General features: G+C 46.2%; 1 protein-coding gene across 4 annotated transcripts; it reads right to left on the reverse strand.

Moving 5' to 3' along the window:
• Positions 1-143: 143 nt before the first annotated feature.
• Positions 144-14,287, reverse strand: LOC133157027 (transcriptional enhancer factor TEF-3-like). Of its 4 annotated transcripts, none has more exons than XM_061283244.1 (11): positions 14,168-14,287; positions 9,636-9,700; positions 8,941-9,012; positions 7,730-7,864; positions 7,605-7,648; positions 7,285-7,346; positions 7,015-7,145; positions 6,540-6,713; positions 3,456-3,596; positions 2,067-2,219; positions 144-1,235 (listed from the first exon to the last, which is right to left on the reverse strand). In XM_061283244.1, exons 4-11 carry the CDS (start codon positions 7,829-7,831, stop codon positions 1,122-1,124), a joined length of 921 nt encoding a protein of 306 aa, XP_061139228.1. In that variant the 5' UTR covers positions 7,832-7,864; positions 8,941-9,012; positions 9,636-9,700; positions 14,168-14,287; the 3' UTR covers positions 144-1,121. The 4 variants fall into 4 exon arrangements, with proteins under 4 accessions (XP_061139228.1, XP_061139226.1, XP_061139230.1 ...); XM_061283242.1 differs by lacking the exon at positions 14,168-14,287 and adding an exon at positions 10,207-10,404; XM_061283246.1 differs by lacking the exons at positions 9,636-9,700; positions 14,168-14,287 and adding an exon at positions 9,302-9,464 and having other exon boundaries at positions 8,950-9,012.
• Between the last annotated feature and the right edge of the window lie 840 nt (positions 14,288-15,127).

A 15,127-nucleotide genomic window follows, 5' to 3' on the forward strand; every position in this document is an offset into this window, starting at 1 on the left:
TGGAGGAGGAGAACCAAGCCGTGGGTGTATACCTACTACTGCCTAAACACAATTCAAATAACTGAATGGATTTGTGTGCTGCAATAATTAAAATGAAAAAAAAGATGCCACTAATCTGGTTGCGAATCAAATCAATATAAAAATTGTACATGTTACATTAAACGTGTTTAATACACTAACACAAAAACAAAATCGTTTGCTACAACCATTGATTTACACAATATTAATCCGCACCCATCAATGGCGGTGTATTAAACATTCACGTTTAATGTAATAAGTGCAGTAACGCAAATGCCCAATAATAAAACATTAAAAATGAATACAATCCAAAATGTAATCATGGCAAAGAAAGCTTTAAAGGTCTTTTGTTGTAAAAGCCTTTTTGCGAATAAAAATGCAACACTAGTCTTTTTTTTTTTCCCGTAAGAAACACTTATATTTTCATCTGACACTTCAGGGCAAATAACGAGACATTCAACGACCTCTGCAATCCAGATAAAAACCCAACTGTCCTGTGCTTCAAGGTAGCAGTGTTATCACCATGACTATTATTATAATTATGTGCCTTTGTTGTTGTTGGGAGTCTTAAGACAACACGAGACATTCAAACAGCAAACACAAAAAGTGATTACAATTGATCACGTAGTCAGGCTCGCTCTTATCTGTGGCAGGTTTACAATATCATGATTCAAATCGCACACACGTGATTGGCACAGGGACAAAAAACAAAACGGGTTGTGCAATTTTCTGCCAACAGTTACGTGTGCCATTCATCTTTCAGTCAGTAGGTGGCACCCTGAGTCAGCCTAACTCCTGGCACATGCACGACACAAAGCAAAACAAGCGCTACTAAAATCAGTTTTAAAAAAAAGAAAACACCAATGGCAACGTTCTCATGCAGGTCTTTTTCAAGGCCAGGCTTTGGTATGGAGACCCCCAGTGCGTTACGGTCCTTTCCCGTCACTGTCCCGCACTCCGAGCCCGGTTCCTGGTCTTGGCAATCCTCAGTAGTTTCGTCCCTGGGAAATGTTGGCGCTCCTCGAGCTGGGTCGCGTTTGTGCCTGAAGCTCACCGAGGAGCGCGTCTTTGTGCGGAGGAGCGGCAAAGTTGCCGTCGTGGTGTCAGTCCTTGACCAGCCGGTAGATGTGATGCTGGGCGCCGTGCTCGCTCGTGGACACCTCGAAGACGTAGGCCACGCACAGCAGGGTCTCCAGGGTGTCCCTGTTGGACACCACCTGTGCGGGAAGGTAACAAGAAGGTTAAATGGTTAAATGTATTAAACATGAAACACAAGAAAACAAAATCCCAAAATTAATTTGTCGCTGTTTGAACACTTCAACACAAACAGTGGCGCAACACATGTAGATGAAAAACACAATACTCACATGCATCTATTCTTTATCCTCTGAAAAGAATGACTAATATTCTTGCAGCACTGAGGTCTTCATGCACTGTATATATCCATTTGGCCATTTTATACTGCCCCCAGGTGGTCATAAAGAGCAGCACAATGTTCATCAAATTGAAGCAAAAAAATGTGGCGGAAATTTTCATTTCGCATTCTATTTAATTGCATGAAGAAAGATGGGGCTTACCCCGTGAGGGAAAATTTTGGAAGGGGGTGGGGGCGGCACAATTTCACAGAGTAGAATTAAAAGGCGATAACTACGGTGGCTCTAAAGGCCCAAAAAGTCTCCACCCATAGACTAGACGAGACACTATGTCCCTGCCACTGCAGCATAAAACAAGCACACGCTTTGTTAGTCCACAATACGCACAATTGTCTGATGCCAAATACACAGCTTGTTGTACGCGGACACATTGTGCTGCGTCGTGAGTGTGTGTGTGTGCATGTTTCACGGTCAATAGGAAGTCAATCAGTCCATTGAGAGGCCTAATGACATGCTGTCATGTCGTCGGCCGTGTGGGCTCAATATGGCCTTTGTCGTTGTGCCAGGAGGAATGCAAGCCACCAGTGTCTTTGAAGCCCGCCCGCCCGCCGCCATCTTGAGTCCAAGTTACAACTCTTGGGTTATTTCTATCAGTACATTAAGGTGCGTGCCTACCTGCAGGATGGTGAAGTTCTCCAGGACACTGTTCATCATGTACTTCTCGGGCAGGTGCTTGAGCTTGTGGATGAAGTTGATCATGTATTCGCACAGCGGCGAGCGGTGGATGCGGAACATGTAGCGGCCGTTTTCGAAGCGGGCGTACTCGGTCTGAGCAAACAAACAAACAAACAAACATGTCACCTGGGTGAGAATATATTTTGCAATTTCAAGGGTAAACAGAAGAGTAATATATTTTGAAGCAACAAAAAAAAAAAAGCATGATGAAGTGTAATAAGTGTAATGCAATAAAGCGTATGTAATGTAGCATATAGCGCCGGACGTGACAATAAACATAATTCTCATGACAAGAATAATCAGATCATGATGCCAGTAAGTATCACCATGAGGTCGACTGATGCCTCAGTGTATACGTGTGTGTGTGTGTGTTTCTATTGTATATTATAATCTATCAGGAGCAGGTGGAGGCAGGGCCTCCATTGTGTATATTTAACGGGAAGAGTCAGGCTGAGTCATCGAGTGGATTTTTTTTTTTCGCCCTCACGTCAACTTCCTGACCAGAGGTCAGTGCTTGTTGACTGGAATCCGCCACAAATCCATGACATCACGTGCGCTCACTGTCTTTGAGTGATTCAAGATTTGGTAGCTGGGTGTATTAAAATGGTGTCTGGCCAGAATGAAAGTGGACTCGAGCGGGACAAGTGGCGATTGTCTGCAGTGGAAAGCAACACCCTTTAAGCGCATTACACAAGCCAGCCGCTGCGCTCTGGCTGCAAACAACACGAGTGATTTAGCGCTTGCCCATGGAGCAGTTGTTGGCTCTCACTTGGGGATATGAGAAGCTCAGTCCTAGAAATGACACTGGACTCTTGAAACTAAACACAAAAACACTTTTCTGAATTTGAAATCGTTTGCCCCGAAAATAAATAGGTCAATGTAACTGATTTGCTATCGGGGTGAAACTTTAGTAATGTTTTGAACTGGGAAGTTGAAAGTAATAAAATGTGCAGAGTCAAATCAAACATTGTTTTTGTGTTTTTTTGATTAGGAAAATAACACTACATATGTTTGTACTTTGGAACAAACAAATGTTAAAGGAATGCACAAATGTAATACTAGTTATTAGTTCATTGTGACCTTTTTCTGTTGTGTGTGACTTGGCCACCGGGGGCAGTATAATACATACACGCAGGTACAAACGAAGAAGACTTTCACAACTACTCCAAGTGTCTTTGCAGGAATCAACGACAGTATTAATACTTTTTTTACATAGGATGAAAATGAATAAATCAAATAAGATAAGCAAATGAATAAATAAAATAAATAACAGCATAAAACACTGGTATCTCAACTTCTTGATAAGGTGCCCAAGTGACTTCTCCTTACCTCCACTTTCTCCACCACTTGCTTGCCAAAGGAGCAGACTTTGGTGGAGGAGGTGATGATCATGTTTTCAGAGCTCTCGTACTGGCTGGAAACACCGTAAAAGAAACTGCTGTCGTCCTGCAGGTTCACACTCAAGTCAGCCTACGGGGAAGGAACAAAAAGTCCGACTCAGTTTGATCAGCAAAAAAAAAACAACACCCAGAACAACATCAAACGTCTTTTGAGAACTTCCTGGAGACTTCCTCCAAGTGGTGAGAGTCAGTCGGACAAAGAATCTAACAGCTCAATCAAGCTAGAGAGTAATTCTCTGCAAAGCCACAAGGCATTCAAAGTGCCGAGCCCAGTTGACCTTGAATAAGGCGGCCAAAGCAACCTCAAGATTCCAAAGATGTTACGTGCCTCCTTGTGAGATCCGCGTCTTGCCAGGTTGGATTAACTAGTAACAACCCTTTGGATCTGCTGATGGTGCAATTTTGACTCTAAATGCACTTGAGGAACAAATTGAAGTGGCAAAAAATTAAAACATCATTTCAAACTGGTCATAGAATATGTCATCAGTCGAGATAATATTTCCTTGACACCAATTACTACTTTCCTATTGGCCAGGCCGTTCCCATTTTGAATCTCATTGGTGCTCGGATGCAGCTGCAATGGTCCCAAGCGCTAAACCAATTGAAAGCCAAATCCGTAAACTCTAAATGTTAAAAAATGAGATTTCTTAAGGTCAATTTGCGCCTCTCCAAGTTGAGCGCATGCAGATGCTTCACGTTGGAGCGTAATCCGATCACGGGTCGTGATTGAGGTGCGTTGCCACTTTGACAGCTGGCCTGTTTTGCCTTCAGCCCCGCCCCGTTGCCTCCTAATGGGCCATGGAGACACTGCTCATCCTCCTCATCTCTTCATCGCCCCGTTCGTCTTCATCTGGACCCGCTGTAATTCCGCTATTTGTCTTCATCCCCGAGGCCCCGGCCACCCTCGCCCAAGCCTTACGGCCTGCGAGGGAATTCATCCAATTACAATCAGCGGCATACAATTGGCTGATTAGATCACGCCGGGCCGGCCGGCTGTGCAACAATTTAGCAGAGGCGGCTCAAATCAGATTCCCCGGGCACTTCAAAAGCGTGCGACAATCTGTTAGGACAGGGCTACGGGCGCTAAAGAGGGAAGGGGGAGGGGCCGGGAGGAGGGAGGCGGTCCAGCCGGTGGCCGTCAGGGGCGTTTGTGGGAAATTCAATTTGGAATGCCATAGTTTTAGTAGCGGGTCATCTGCCTGTCACCGTCGCCATGCCAACCTGTATTTCAGCGCAAGTCATGGCGTGTCTTTATGAGGGTGAAGAAAAGGTGATTTTGGTTTTTGTTGTTTGAAGCCAGAGAGGCCGTTTCACGCCATTTGCGTCGCTTGTTTCCAGATATTTATTTGGGTTATCGAATTCATGACGTAGCGACGTACTTTCTCGCTACTATTCTAAGAGCGATCAAGAAAATGGCGCTGCGCCGAGCCAAACAGCGACTTGCTGAAAACGTGGCTTAGGTGAACCCCCGGGGAAGGGAGCGACTTAAAATTTCATTGACTGACTGATCCCTTTCTCTGGTTCACACTCCAAGTCTCCAGTTCTATCTGCTCACTTTTATGACAGTCCTTTTTTCCGATGATCTACACATGACGGCTCTCGTCTTTCTCTCGTTCAAATGCCAGCGGGGAATCTGACCAGCTGCCCTTCCCCAAAGGCCCCGCCTAAGAGCACTTCCAAAACGCTGTCACTCACAAATGTCCTTTATCCCGCCGCGATAAATAATGCGGAAGTCCAACATGTGAGAAGGGTAACCCCATACGTACAAAAGCCATCTGGCAGGCATGAAAAGGCGAGGCGGCGCTTTCAACTTGACATTCACGACACCTTTGCGATGCAAACGGGTCGGCACCTCTGTATATTTTACAATTAGCTCAAAGCGTCTGTTTGTTCATTTTCAAAATAAAGTCAGCTGGAGTCTATCCCGGCGAAGTTTGTGCAAAACATGACGTAGAATTATTTCCGATTCAGCAATCGAACCTTGATGTTCCGTCGTCGATCTCTCACGTCTTTATCGAGATCAAAAATAGTTTTATGAGAAACAAATAAAATGTAGGCTGGCAAATTGGCTCAGTAAGAATCTGCCCCCCCCTCACACTTCTTGCCAAGACACGTACATGATAATCTGTTAATTCCTTGTCGCTAGAATGGCTTGAAGCTTGTCTAGGACAGTTTGGGGAGACGTGGTCACCTGACAGGAATATTTGCAGACTATATATTGATGACTGAACTACTACATCAATTGGTGAATTGATCTAATCTCGGACGTAGTCTTAATGTTTATTATTTTAAAAATATATATATATTTATATATATAAAAAAATATATATATATAATATTTATTATTATTTAAATATTATAGTATTTAAAAAATAATTACAAATAAAAATAAAATATATATACTGTATAAAGAGTTTTAGGGCAGTTACGTGGCCGCAGACTACACTTGTGAAAAGTCTCATCTGTCACCGTCTTAAATTGAGTTCGGTCATCGCGCTTTGCTCTTTGGCCCTTCTCACATATATGTATCTTTTGGGGTGGAGCTGCTCTATAAATAAGTACATTAGGATGAGCAGGGGGAGGGGGGGGGGTGGCACAAAAGTGTTGGACCGGGTGTAATCGCACAGGGACAGGTGGCCGGGCTCACATTTCCTCTGGTGAAGTTCAGAGCTGCCAGTCTCCCCAAGGCTGCCGTAACACATCACCATCATCATCAGGGGGGAAAATACAAACGCTGCAAAAGCGAGCTCTGCATCAATGCCTCGTTTTTTTTTTTTTTTTTTTCCCGGGTCACTGTGCGAACTGTCTGAATTGTCCTTAATGTCCTCTAACTGCAACTCTTGCGAGCCAGTGAGGACCATTAACAGCCGGCAGGTGCGAAAAAACATTACCAGGAGCACGTATTGTACTTCACCCTCATGACTTTGGGAGGGACTGCCTGGCTCCAATTTAAGGATTTAGTAGAATAAATAAACCATTGCAGCTCATTTACACATGATTCTAAGTGTTTTACCCAGAATTTGACAAGGAAGAAGGCATTGTGCGGCCCCTTGTCAAACAGCTCCTTCAAGCCTCCTTTCTTCTCGGGGAACTTGTCGTAGATCTGCCTGACGTCCACCGACTCCAGGTACGGGTCGCTGTAGCTGGGGTTGGACTGGCCGATGTGCACGAAAAGGTGTTTGTTGAACTGGGGGAGGCAAAAAAAAAAAAGTTAGTCACATTAAATTTCAGTGACTGTAGGATAGTTCAGGTGTCTGCAAAACAAAAAGAAAAAAAAAGAAAATTTCTCATGAAATGCTGATATAGTATGTTCTCTCAGGTGGGTAAAAAAAAAAAAAAATAATAATAATTTAAAAACAAAAAAATGGCAGGGGGGGTTCCAAGCAGATTTCAGGGGGTCAGTGCCCCCACAGCCCCCCTTCTAGCGCCGCCAGTGATAAGTACATGAATCAAAGACTAGAAAGACTTTCACATGTTTGTCCACTCACAGTCTCCGGGTCCTGAGGTTGCTCCAGGAAAGCTGAGAACTCCAGCATTCGCAGCTTGGAGCCGGCGATACATCTCCCCTGCCAAGGGGGGGCACCAGGTGACATGGACAGCCCCGCTGTGCTTTCATAACCTGGGAAGACAGCGGGCGCTTTGAGTGCGAAACACGCAAAGACGGGCGCGGCCGCGTCTTTACGATCATCACGTATTATATTGCCTGCACCGTGGCGCTCTGTCAACACGACAGGAGTGAGGAAGAGAGCGACACCCACCTGTTATGGGCGCCGGGCCGGACGCTTGCATGGCGTAACTCTGTTGGGAGAAGGGCTTAATGCTGAGGGAGAAGAGAAAGAGAGAGGCATGTCAGGAACCGTGGCTGCCTCGCGACCCCGTCTCATGTACTAATTGGACCGCCTGACCTCTAAAGGCGCAGGGGGCACGGCGGCATGCCTGACGTCTGACAGCTGACTTTATCATTTACACCCAGGCGCTCTAATTTGCGCACCCAATCCGAAATGCATCTGATGCGCATTCAGCGGATCGGATGAGACGCGGATGATACGATCGACAACGCCAAGAGCGGCTCACTCACTCTTCGTGGCCTCCTGGCTGTCCTGGGAGAGCTCCGTGCCAAAACTGCAAGAAATGGGCAGAGTAGCTCAGATAAAGTGGAATGTGAGGAAATATGTTTTTGATGGTGACTGTCGAGCGACTCACCCCACCGCTCGTGGGGTAAGCCGACCTGGAGAGCCCCTGGAGCGCCATCTTGTTCTGGAAGGCCGTGGGCGAGATGATCTGGGCCGAGGACATGGTGGCCATGCTCTGTAGCGCCTTGTCTTTGGCGGCCTGGTCCTATGGAAGGAGGACGGAGAGGGGGACACAGTAACGCAAACGGGGGAGCACTCAGTAGGCGCGGAGCTCCTGCAGGGGGCGCCGAAGAGCCTGAAGCTACTTTGCGGCACAGGTGAAGATAAGGTGATATTCTTTGCTTTATTGCTTTGTCGGGGCGACGACAAGGAGCTTACGTTGGAGGACTAATCAGGTCACGAGGTGACATAATCATTACGGTCGGGGGGAAAAAGAAAAAGATGTCGCCAAAAAGAGAAAAACAAAACAACATCGTCAGCTGCTCGTCAACTGTCTGTCCTGCGCTTTGTGGCAATGCGATACGCCTCTGCCCAAATCCGCCGTGGTTTCCTGAAAGCACAGCGGACTTTAACGGCAAGGCCGCCCGACGCATTCTTCCTCGTTGAAATATGGGAGCGGGGTTCTGAGCGCTCCAGATCTCAGTTACAGCAGAGGAGTATTTTAAAAATCGCCCCTCCGTCATATTGGCTAACCCCCGGTGACTCATGAGAGGCTCAGCCAGCTGAAGGCTCGCATGACAAGGAAGCGTCCCGCTGCCGGCTGCTAAAGCGGCTATGTGAGGGAGAAATGCAAACTGAGAAAGTACTGGAGGGACTGGGATGACACCGGAACACTTTGGAGTGGTCATCGCTTGAGGAGGGGAAATAACACGGGGGGATTCATTTGTTCTCTGACAATTGCGGTTTGTGCGGCGTGCTCATAATTGTACACGGTAACGCCTCGGGGATTTTTGAAATAAGTTTCATGAAACGTCACCATTAAAAACCTCAATTAGAGGCTGCAATTTAATCGGCCAATTGGAATGTGAATACATGACACGCTCCATTAGGACTGAAAGCGATGCCCCATCTTCATAACAAGAACAGGACAAAATAAATAAATAAAAACCTAATAAAATGATAATATATAATAATAAATACTAATAAATAAAAAATGAAGAATAATAAACTAATCATAAAACAAGATATGTTACTGCAACTTACTTTTTGTGTGTTGGAAACATCTTGTCATCTGCTATTTTATAATAATTAAGAAAAGCAAGGAAATAAAGGTTGACTCACGTAGCGTACCTTCAGCTTCACCTGGATCTCCCGGGCCTTCCGACGTGCAAGCACCTGAATGTGACTGGACACCTGGAGGACACACCAAAAAAAAAAAAAATGTTAACTATCTATGACCAGTATTTACCTAATAAAAGTCTGAAATGCAAACAAAACTGTCAGCCTCAGACTTTAAAGGACTTTTGTCAAACTGCAGGTGCTATGGCTTCAAGTCAGATCATCCAGAGATCATCCAGAAGCTCCACAGTTGCACCGCTCAACAGCCAATAAGTCGCAATCATTTTTTGTTTGTGGCATTTCATAAATGTTGACGAGAGCGGAAAAGTTGTCCTCTCATTTTTAAGTCAAGAAAGTCGTCCACCTCGGATCCGTCATCAACCGTGCCAGATGACTTCGGTGATCTTCATCCATCATTGCCACCACTACATCAGGCCGTGCGTATCAGATGCCACGTTTGAGGATAGCGTTGCAAATCCCTCGCCCGACCCGCACGGCCGTATTCCCCAGCTTCTCGCCGCTTCTAACAAGCGACGGGGCGCAAAGAAAGAAACCGCGCCAACGCGCGATCCCATTGCATCCGTAGGCCGGGCGGCTGGCCCCGAATCAGTCATCGGGATGGCGGCTGCCCAAGGGAGCTTCACTCAGCAGGGGAGGACTTTCTAAAGGGCTTCAAAAATAGGGATGGTTGGACTCACCTGCTTCCTGGTCCGCGTTTTTCCAGTGCGGAGTTTGATGTAGCGTGCGATCAGCTCGTTACGTCCTGGAATGAAAACAACACTATTTTAAGACGCATCTTTGCTTTCACTTTTTTTTTTTTTTTTACAGATAATGTGAATATTCATTTATACTCAGAGGACCAAATCCAATTCGGAGCGGTATTTTCCCTTGTGTAACTGCATAGTCACTATAACAATCCGTTTGTATCTCAAAAATATTTTCCCATTAAAATGAATGGAAATATGTTTTTATAAAAGATCAAATTAAAATAAATTAAATTAAATAAAAATAAACAAAGTGGTGAGATAATGAAATAGGATAAACCGTTTTTGTCACACCAGCTCAATTGAGCGGCTCTTGTGTTGAACTTGACTTTAATAAAAGTCGCCGAATTTCCAAAATGGTACATCAGTCCATTTTTCTGTGTGCGACATTGAGAATAAAATCTGGACACGCTGGTCTGCTGCAGGACATATACGTCCAAGTACACGTGTCCTGCGTGAAGGCTGGCTTTAGGGTCAAAGAGTGACAGTCCACACTTGTACTTACGCAGCCGGTGCGGATCAGCGCACGTCCACTATTGACAGACAGCTCACATTGGCCAAGCAGGTGGCGACCGACCGCGGGGGCTATCAGATCCTCCGGACCCGACCCGGGACAGACAGCACAGGCCGCCGCACCAAAAGGGGGCCCAGTCTAGTGACACTGCCAGGCAGCTGGCGTTTGTGTGTCAATGTTTATGGAATAGGCCTTTACGCCCACAGTAAATCTTGGCCTCGTTCCCCTCGCCGCAGTCACCCTCGCCCCCTCGTCGAGAGGCTCCAGTTACGCCGGAGGGCAACGGTCATGCGCTTTCCTTCCAGCCCCATCATCTTCACAAAATCAGGAATATGATTCATGAGACTAGACCAGATGCCTTCCAAAAAAAAAAAGAACGTTCTGAAAACTTATAAATTAAAATGATCCTTCAGCTAAAGAAGCAGGAAGTTTTTAAGAGTTCTAGATTGATGCTAATATAACGTCTGTTAGCCAAAAGAGCTAACCCACAAACAACTGTAGGATTACTACAAGGGTTTCCAAAAATGATGCTCTGAAGGGACTTTATAGAAAGACTGCAATACAAAACTGGGGCCCAGATTGGAAAGTGACTTAAAGCAATAATACGGGTTGATTTTGTTCTCGTATCAGATGCTCGCCAGTCCTTGGCCGAATGCTTGGGGAAGGTCCCATTAAAAATATTTTCCGACGCACCCACGAGATCAGAAGTGAGTCATTCACTCGGTGTTGAGATCATCTAGTGAGAATTAGCCAGGCAAGCGACTTGTGCCAACCCGGTGTGACGTGAGGGAGGTTTTGCAATTCTATGACTTCCACTCCAATCCTATAGATGGCGGTATTGCACATAACCAAACGGCTGCCAACCAAAAAGGATTATCAACTAACCAACGATGTTTTCCACGTAAAAATACATTTGATTCAATTTACATTATACAGTGGATACAAAAAGTCACCAGCCTCCATTGTTATAGGGGTGTGTAGACTTTTTATACCGACTGTGCAGAGGTGTCTCTGACTCGGTCCATCATGCATTTTGGTGTAGGTTGACGGAGTCAGTAAGGGCACACCCTGGTGTCCCCCTCCGGAGTCAATCCTTGGACCAGGCAGGTCATAAATCTACTTCAATGGCCCAGCGTGATCAGGACATTCCCGACATTCCAATATACTGACTTCTGCATCTGCCGATCCGACATTGCCCCACAGGTCCATGTCCTGTTTGTGCAAACCCTGCAGACCATACATCTGAACATAACTAATCTGAAGCAAAATCTGACATCGAAACATGCAAAGTGCCTTTTTCAGATTTCCTCAGGGAAGATCACATTAAGGCTGACGGAATGTCTTGGTTGAGTGTGATTTCCCTCCCTCACCCCCGTGAGGTTTGTTTGTTCTCCGAAAAGACGCTAGTCATGTCGATGCTAACAATGAGTCAAACACACCGGTGGCCATGATGCAAGAATCTTCAGGGTGACTGATATGCTTCGAACGATAAGTAATATTAATATGTACCTAATTGCAGCAAAGATTCTGTAGTTTCATTTTACATTCATTTATTACTAACAACTACTTTGCGTTTTTGAATACTAGTCTAGTGACTAACTTTACAAATGGTTCTAGAAAGCTGCCCTGCGGAACACCGCATATTTTTTGTATATTCAGTACTAGTCATATGTTTAGTAGTGGAAATTCCTGGGTCTGTCCAATTCGAACCCAGATGAGGTTGTTTTTGCCTTCCTGATGCTTTCGCTCAAGCGGCACCGGGTCAAGACTGCCGTTGAATCTCTCACTTGACTGGCAAAGTTTACACCCGAGCGAGAGGGCTCCCCGTTGCTTCCCACTGACCTTTACGTTTTTAATGAGAACCCCTTGAGAGCCGTATAACATATTTATATCAGCGCACAAAAAAGACAAGGATGGAATAACGGGCGACGCGAGCGAAGCTTAGCGGGATAACGTTTGGCTGCGCGCATATTCCTTGTTTACAAAACTGTGTGAAAATCCTGTCAGCTTTTTGACTTGATTCACAAGAGCAAGGAAAGCCTTCTCTCCTTTTTATCCCACATGAACAAAACGGTCCAAATCCCGGATAAGAGCTGCTCCCACAGCTGTTAGCGACTCAAGTGTGACCAAAGCAAACAGCTGCATCAAACAGGATGCAACAACCCGAGTCGGCGAGCGAATAACGCATCTTGAACGGAGGCGAACAAACATTTCATTTCATACGCCACATTCCGCACGACAACCAACTGGTTTTTTTCTTCTTTCTATTACCCCAGCATGAGAGCCACACAAGGCAGGAAATGTTTTCCTTGGCGGGACGGCATGTCGAATTACCACGGGCGCACGGAACCGCCGCAATATCCTCGACACCGTCAGCTAATAGGCCTGCTGAGTAATGAGCTCAAGGGCCGGGAAAAATGCGGCAAATGCATGACAAGGGAGCTGAAAACATTCCCTTCAATTACGGAATTCACAATGGCTACAAGGCAGCCCACATTCCTCCGACGATGCCGCCCTGAGAGACTCAATGTCATAGTTGTGCCAGAGAAAGGCATTCATTCCTCAGCCGGGAATTCGGCCTAAAATTCAGAGTATGTCGCATTGTTATTTGGCTGTTTTGTCTCCGAGTCCGTATTTAGCTAGCGGAAGGCCACGAGGTAACCTTTGCAACTCATCGCCCGGTAGACATTTTATTTGTCCGCCCCCCCCGAGAGACGACCAAAGACCGCCAAAGTGGCTTTGCATTGATCGCGGCTGCTTGACTGACTCGACTTGGTGACCTTAGATGGTGATTTAGCGAGCACCTGCGGAACTGCGGGGGAGGGGGCGGGGCTACAAACGATGAAGCGTCTGGTCAGCTTCGGGGAAACGCTTGTGTGAGGAAACTTGGGGGACTGAAAAGTAAGAAGAGCTGGAGAGGTAGAATGATTTTCAAAGAGGGAGGTGACGACGAGGTAAATCCCTGAAATAGCGCTCGTGTACAGAGAGGGGACAGGTGTGGGTGAGCTGTGCAAGAAACCACTGTCCACCTTGGTGTTTATTTGCCCCCGCCCTCCCCTCCAGGCGCTCAAAGGGTAAACGTCTATTCTGGTTTAGGGTTACAGCTGAGCTGCCTTGAACCCCCGGACGACCAAGTGCACATGCCATTCCTGGAAGTCCAGTGTGCTCCCCGGTGCGATGGCCGACCCTCCCCCAGACCGGACCCCTCCTCTTTTTTCCCCACTCTACCATCGCACTTTCCCCTTGGAACCTTTTATCCCCGTGGCAAATAACCCCCCCACACAGCCCGTTCATGGTGATCTTGTCAAGGTATGGTGGCAATGCCACGTGTTCAAGTAGCGCTTTGGCGCCGTCCCAACGCGAGGCGATGACGGAGCTCGTCTGATAGCGCCAATACTCGTGTCCAACCGATGCGTTTTCCAACAACCGGATCCGTCCAAGACAGCGCAGGACAGGACACGCCATGCCAAGGCCATTTGGTGGCAAATGTCTTTCAGCGACATGTCATGAATGAACGCCGGCTTACCTTTGCGGACACCTGCTTGGCGGCGCTAACACATTATTTGAATTTGCTGAGCTGGTCAAATGGAAAATCAAAAAGAAAAACATTCTTCACATAGTATAATAATTATGATTACAATTTATTTATTCTTATTTATTCATATTATTTATATATTCTAATACCTTAATTAACAAGAATCAGTTGGCCGCCTGTCTTAAGAAAATATCAAAAAGAAGAAAACTGTCGGGATGGTAATCATGAACCACGACATCTTCCAATTCATCAGATTAGAAACGATATATTTCTAAACACACTTGCAAGATGTTTCACAATGCGAGTGGGACCGAGTGGAAGTGACAGCTGTGCTGGGAACCCAAGTAGGTCGTGTGTAAAATACTTTTTGTCATTCATGTGAAAGTGAAAGTGAAAGAGGGGCGGGGCGTACCGTACATCTTGCCCTCATCAGAGAGGATGATCTTCCTCCGGCCACAAGGCGGGTAGATAGCCAGGGCTTCTTGGAAGCTCTGCTCGATGTCGGGGCTCCACACGCCCTCCGCATCGTTCTCTAAGGGCTTGTCTAGCGGGTCGCCCAGCTCCTCGCTCCCAGCCCTGGGGGAGGGAGCCGGCACCCACTCCGTAGACGTGGTGGGAAGAGGGGAAGGGGACCACGGAGCGAGGGCTGGGAGGCTCGGGAGGTGCTTCGGGACAGGTGAGGGTGGAAAAGAGGGATGGGTTGGCTCGATGGTTCCCTCCTGCTTGTGTGGAGTCCAGCAACGTGATCGTGTTGGCAGGGGAGCCCTGAAAGAGAAAATAAAAATAGTGCTATGAAAGGAAGATAATGGCCAAGGTTAGCTACAGCCGTGCTTTTCATCACTTTTATGAACAAACGGTAACAAATTAAACAGGTCGTAAACATTCAAATGCAACGGCTGCAGAAGAGGCTAACGGTTAACCGGTTAACAGCTAGCCCTGCCATTTGCTAACTTGCGCTTACAAAAGCCAACTCAACTTTCATTCATCGACACCCACGTCACTCGCTCGCTCAGGCCTAATAAAGTCATACACATTCAAAGTTAGAGAAAAAAAAAGTTGTTTATTTTATTTATGATTATTTATTTATTTATAACATTTATTTCAACCCTCTCCAGATTCCTCAGAAGATTCTCGTTTACATTATGCTTTTTTGCATGGCACCAGTTGCTAGGCAGACTTTATACCATCATCACAACTGCCCCATCGACCAACAAATAGAGAGTCGGAATGGCAAATTCTGGTCTCCGCCATGTTTCCGTAAAGCCGCAAAGAAAACAATCAGGTATCTACACCTCCTAACCATTACCTGAACGACTACTCTGTATTAAATACAAACCCCATCGGGTCCTTTGCTATTGCCATAAAAGTCCCTACTAG

This window comes from Syngnathus typhle, linkage group LG7, assembly GCF_033458585.1.
Source record: "Syngnathus typhle isolate RoL2023-S1 ecotype Sweden linkage group LG7, RoL_Styp_1.0, whole genome shotgun sequence".
NCBI lineage: Eukaryota > Metazoa > Chordata > Actinopteri > Syngnathiformes > Syngnathidae > Syngnathus > Syngnathus typhle.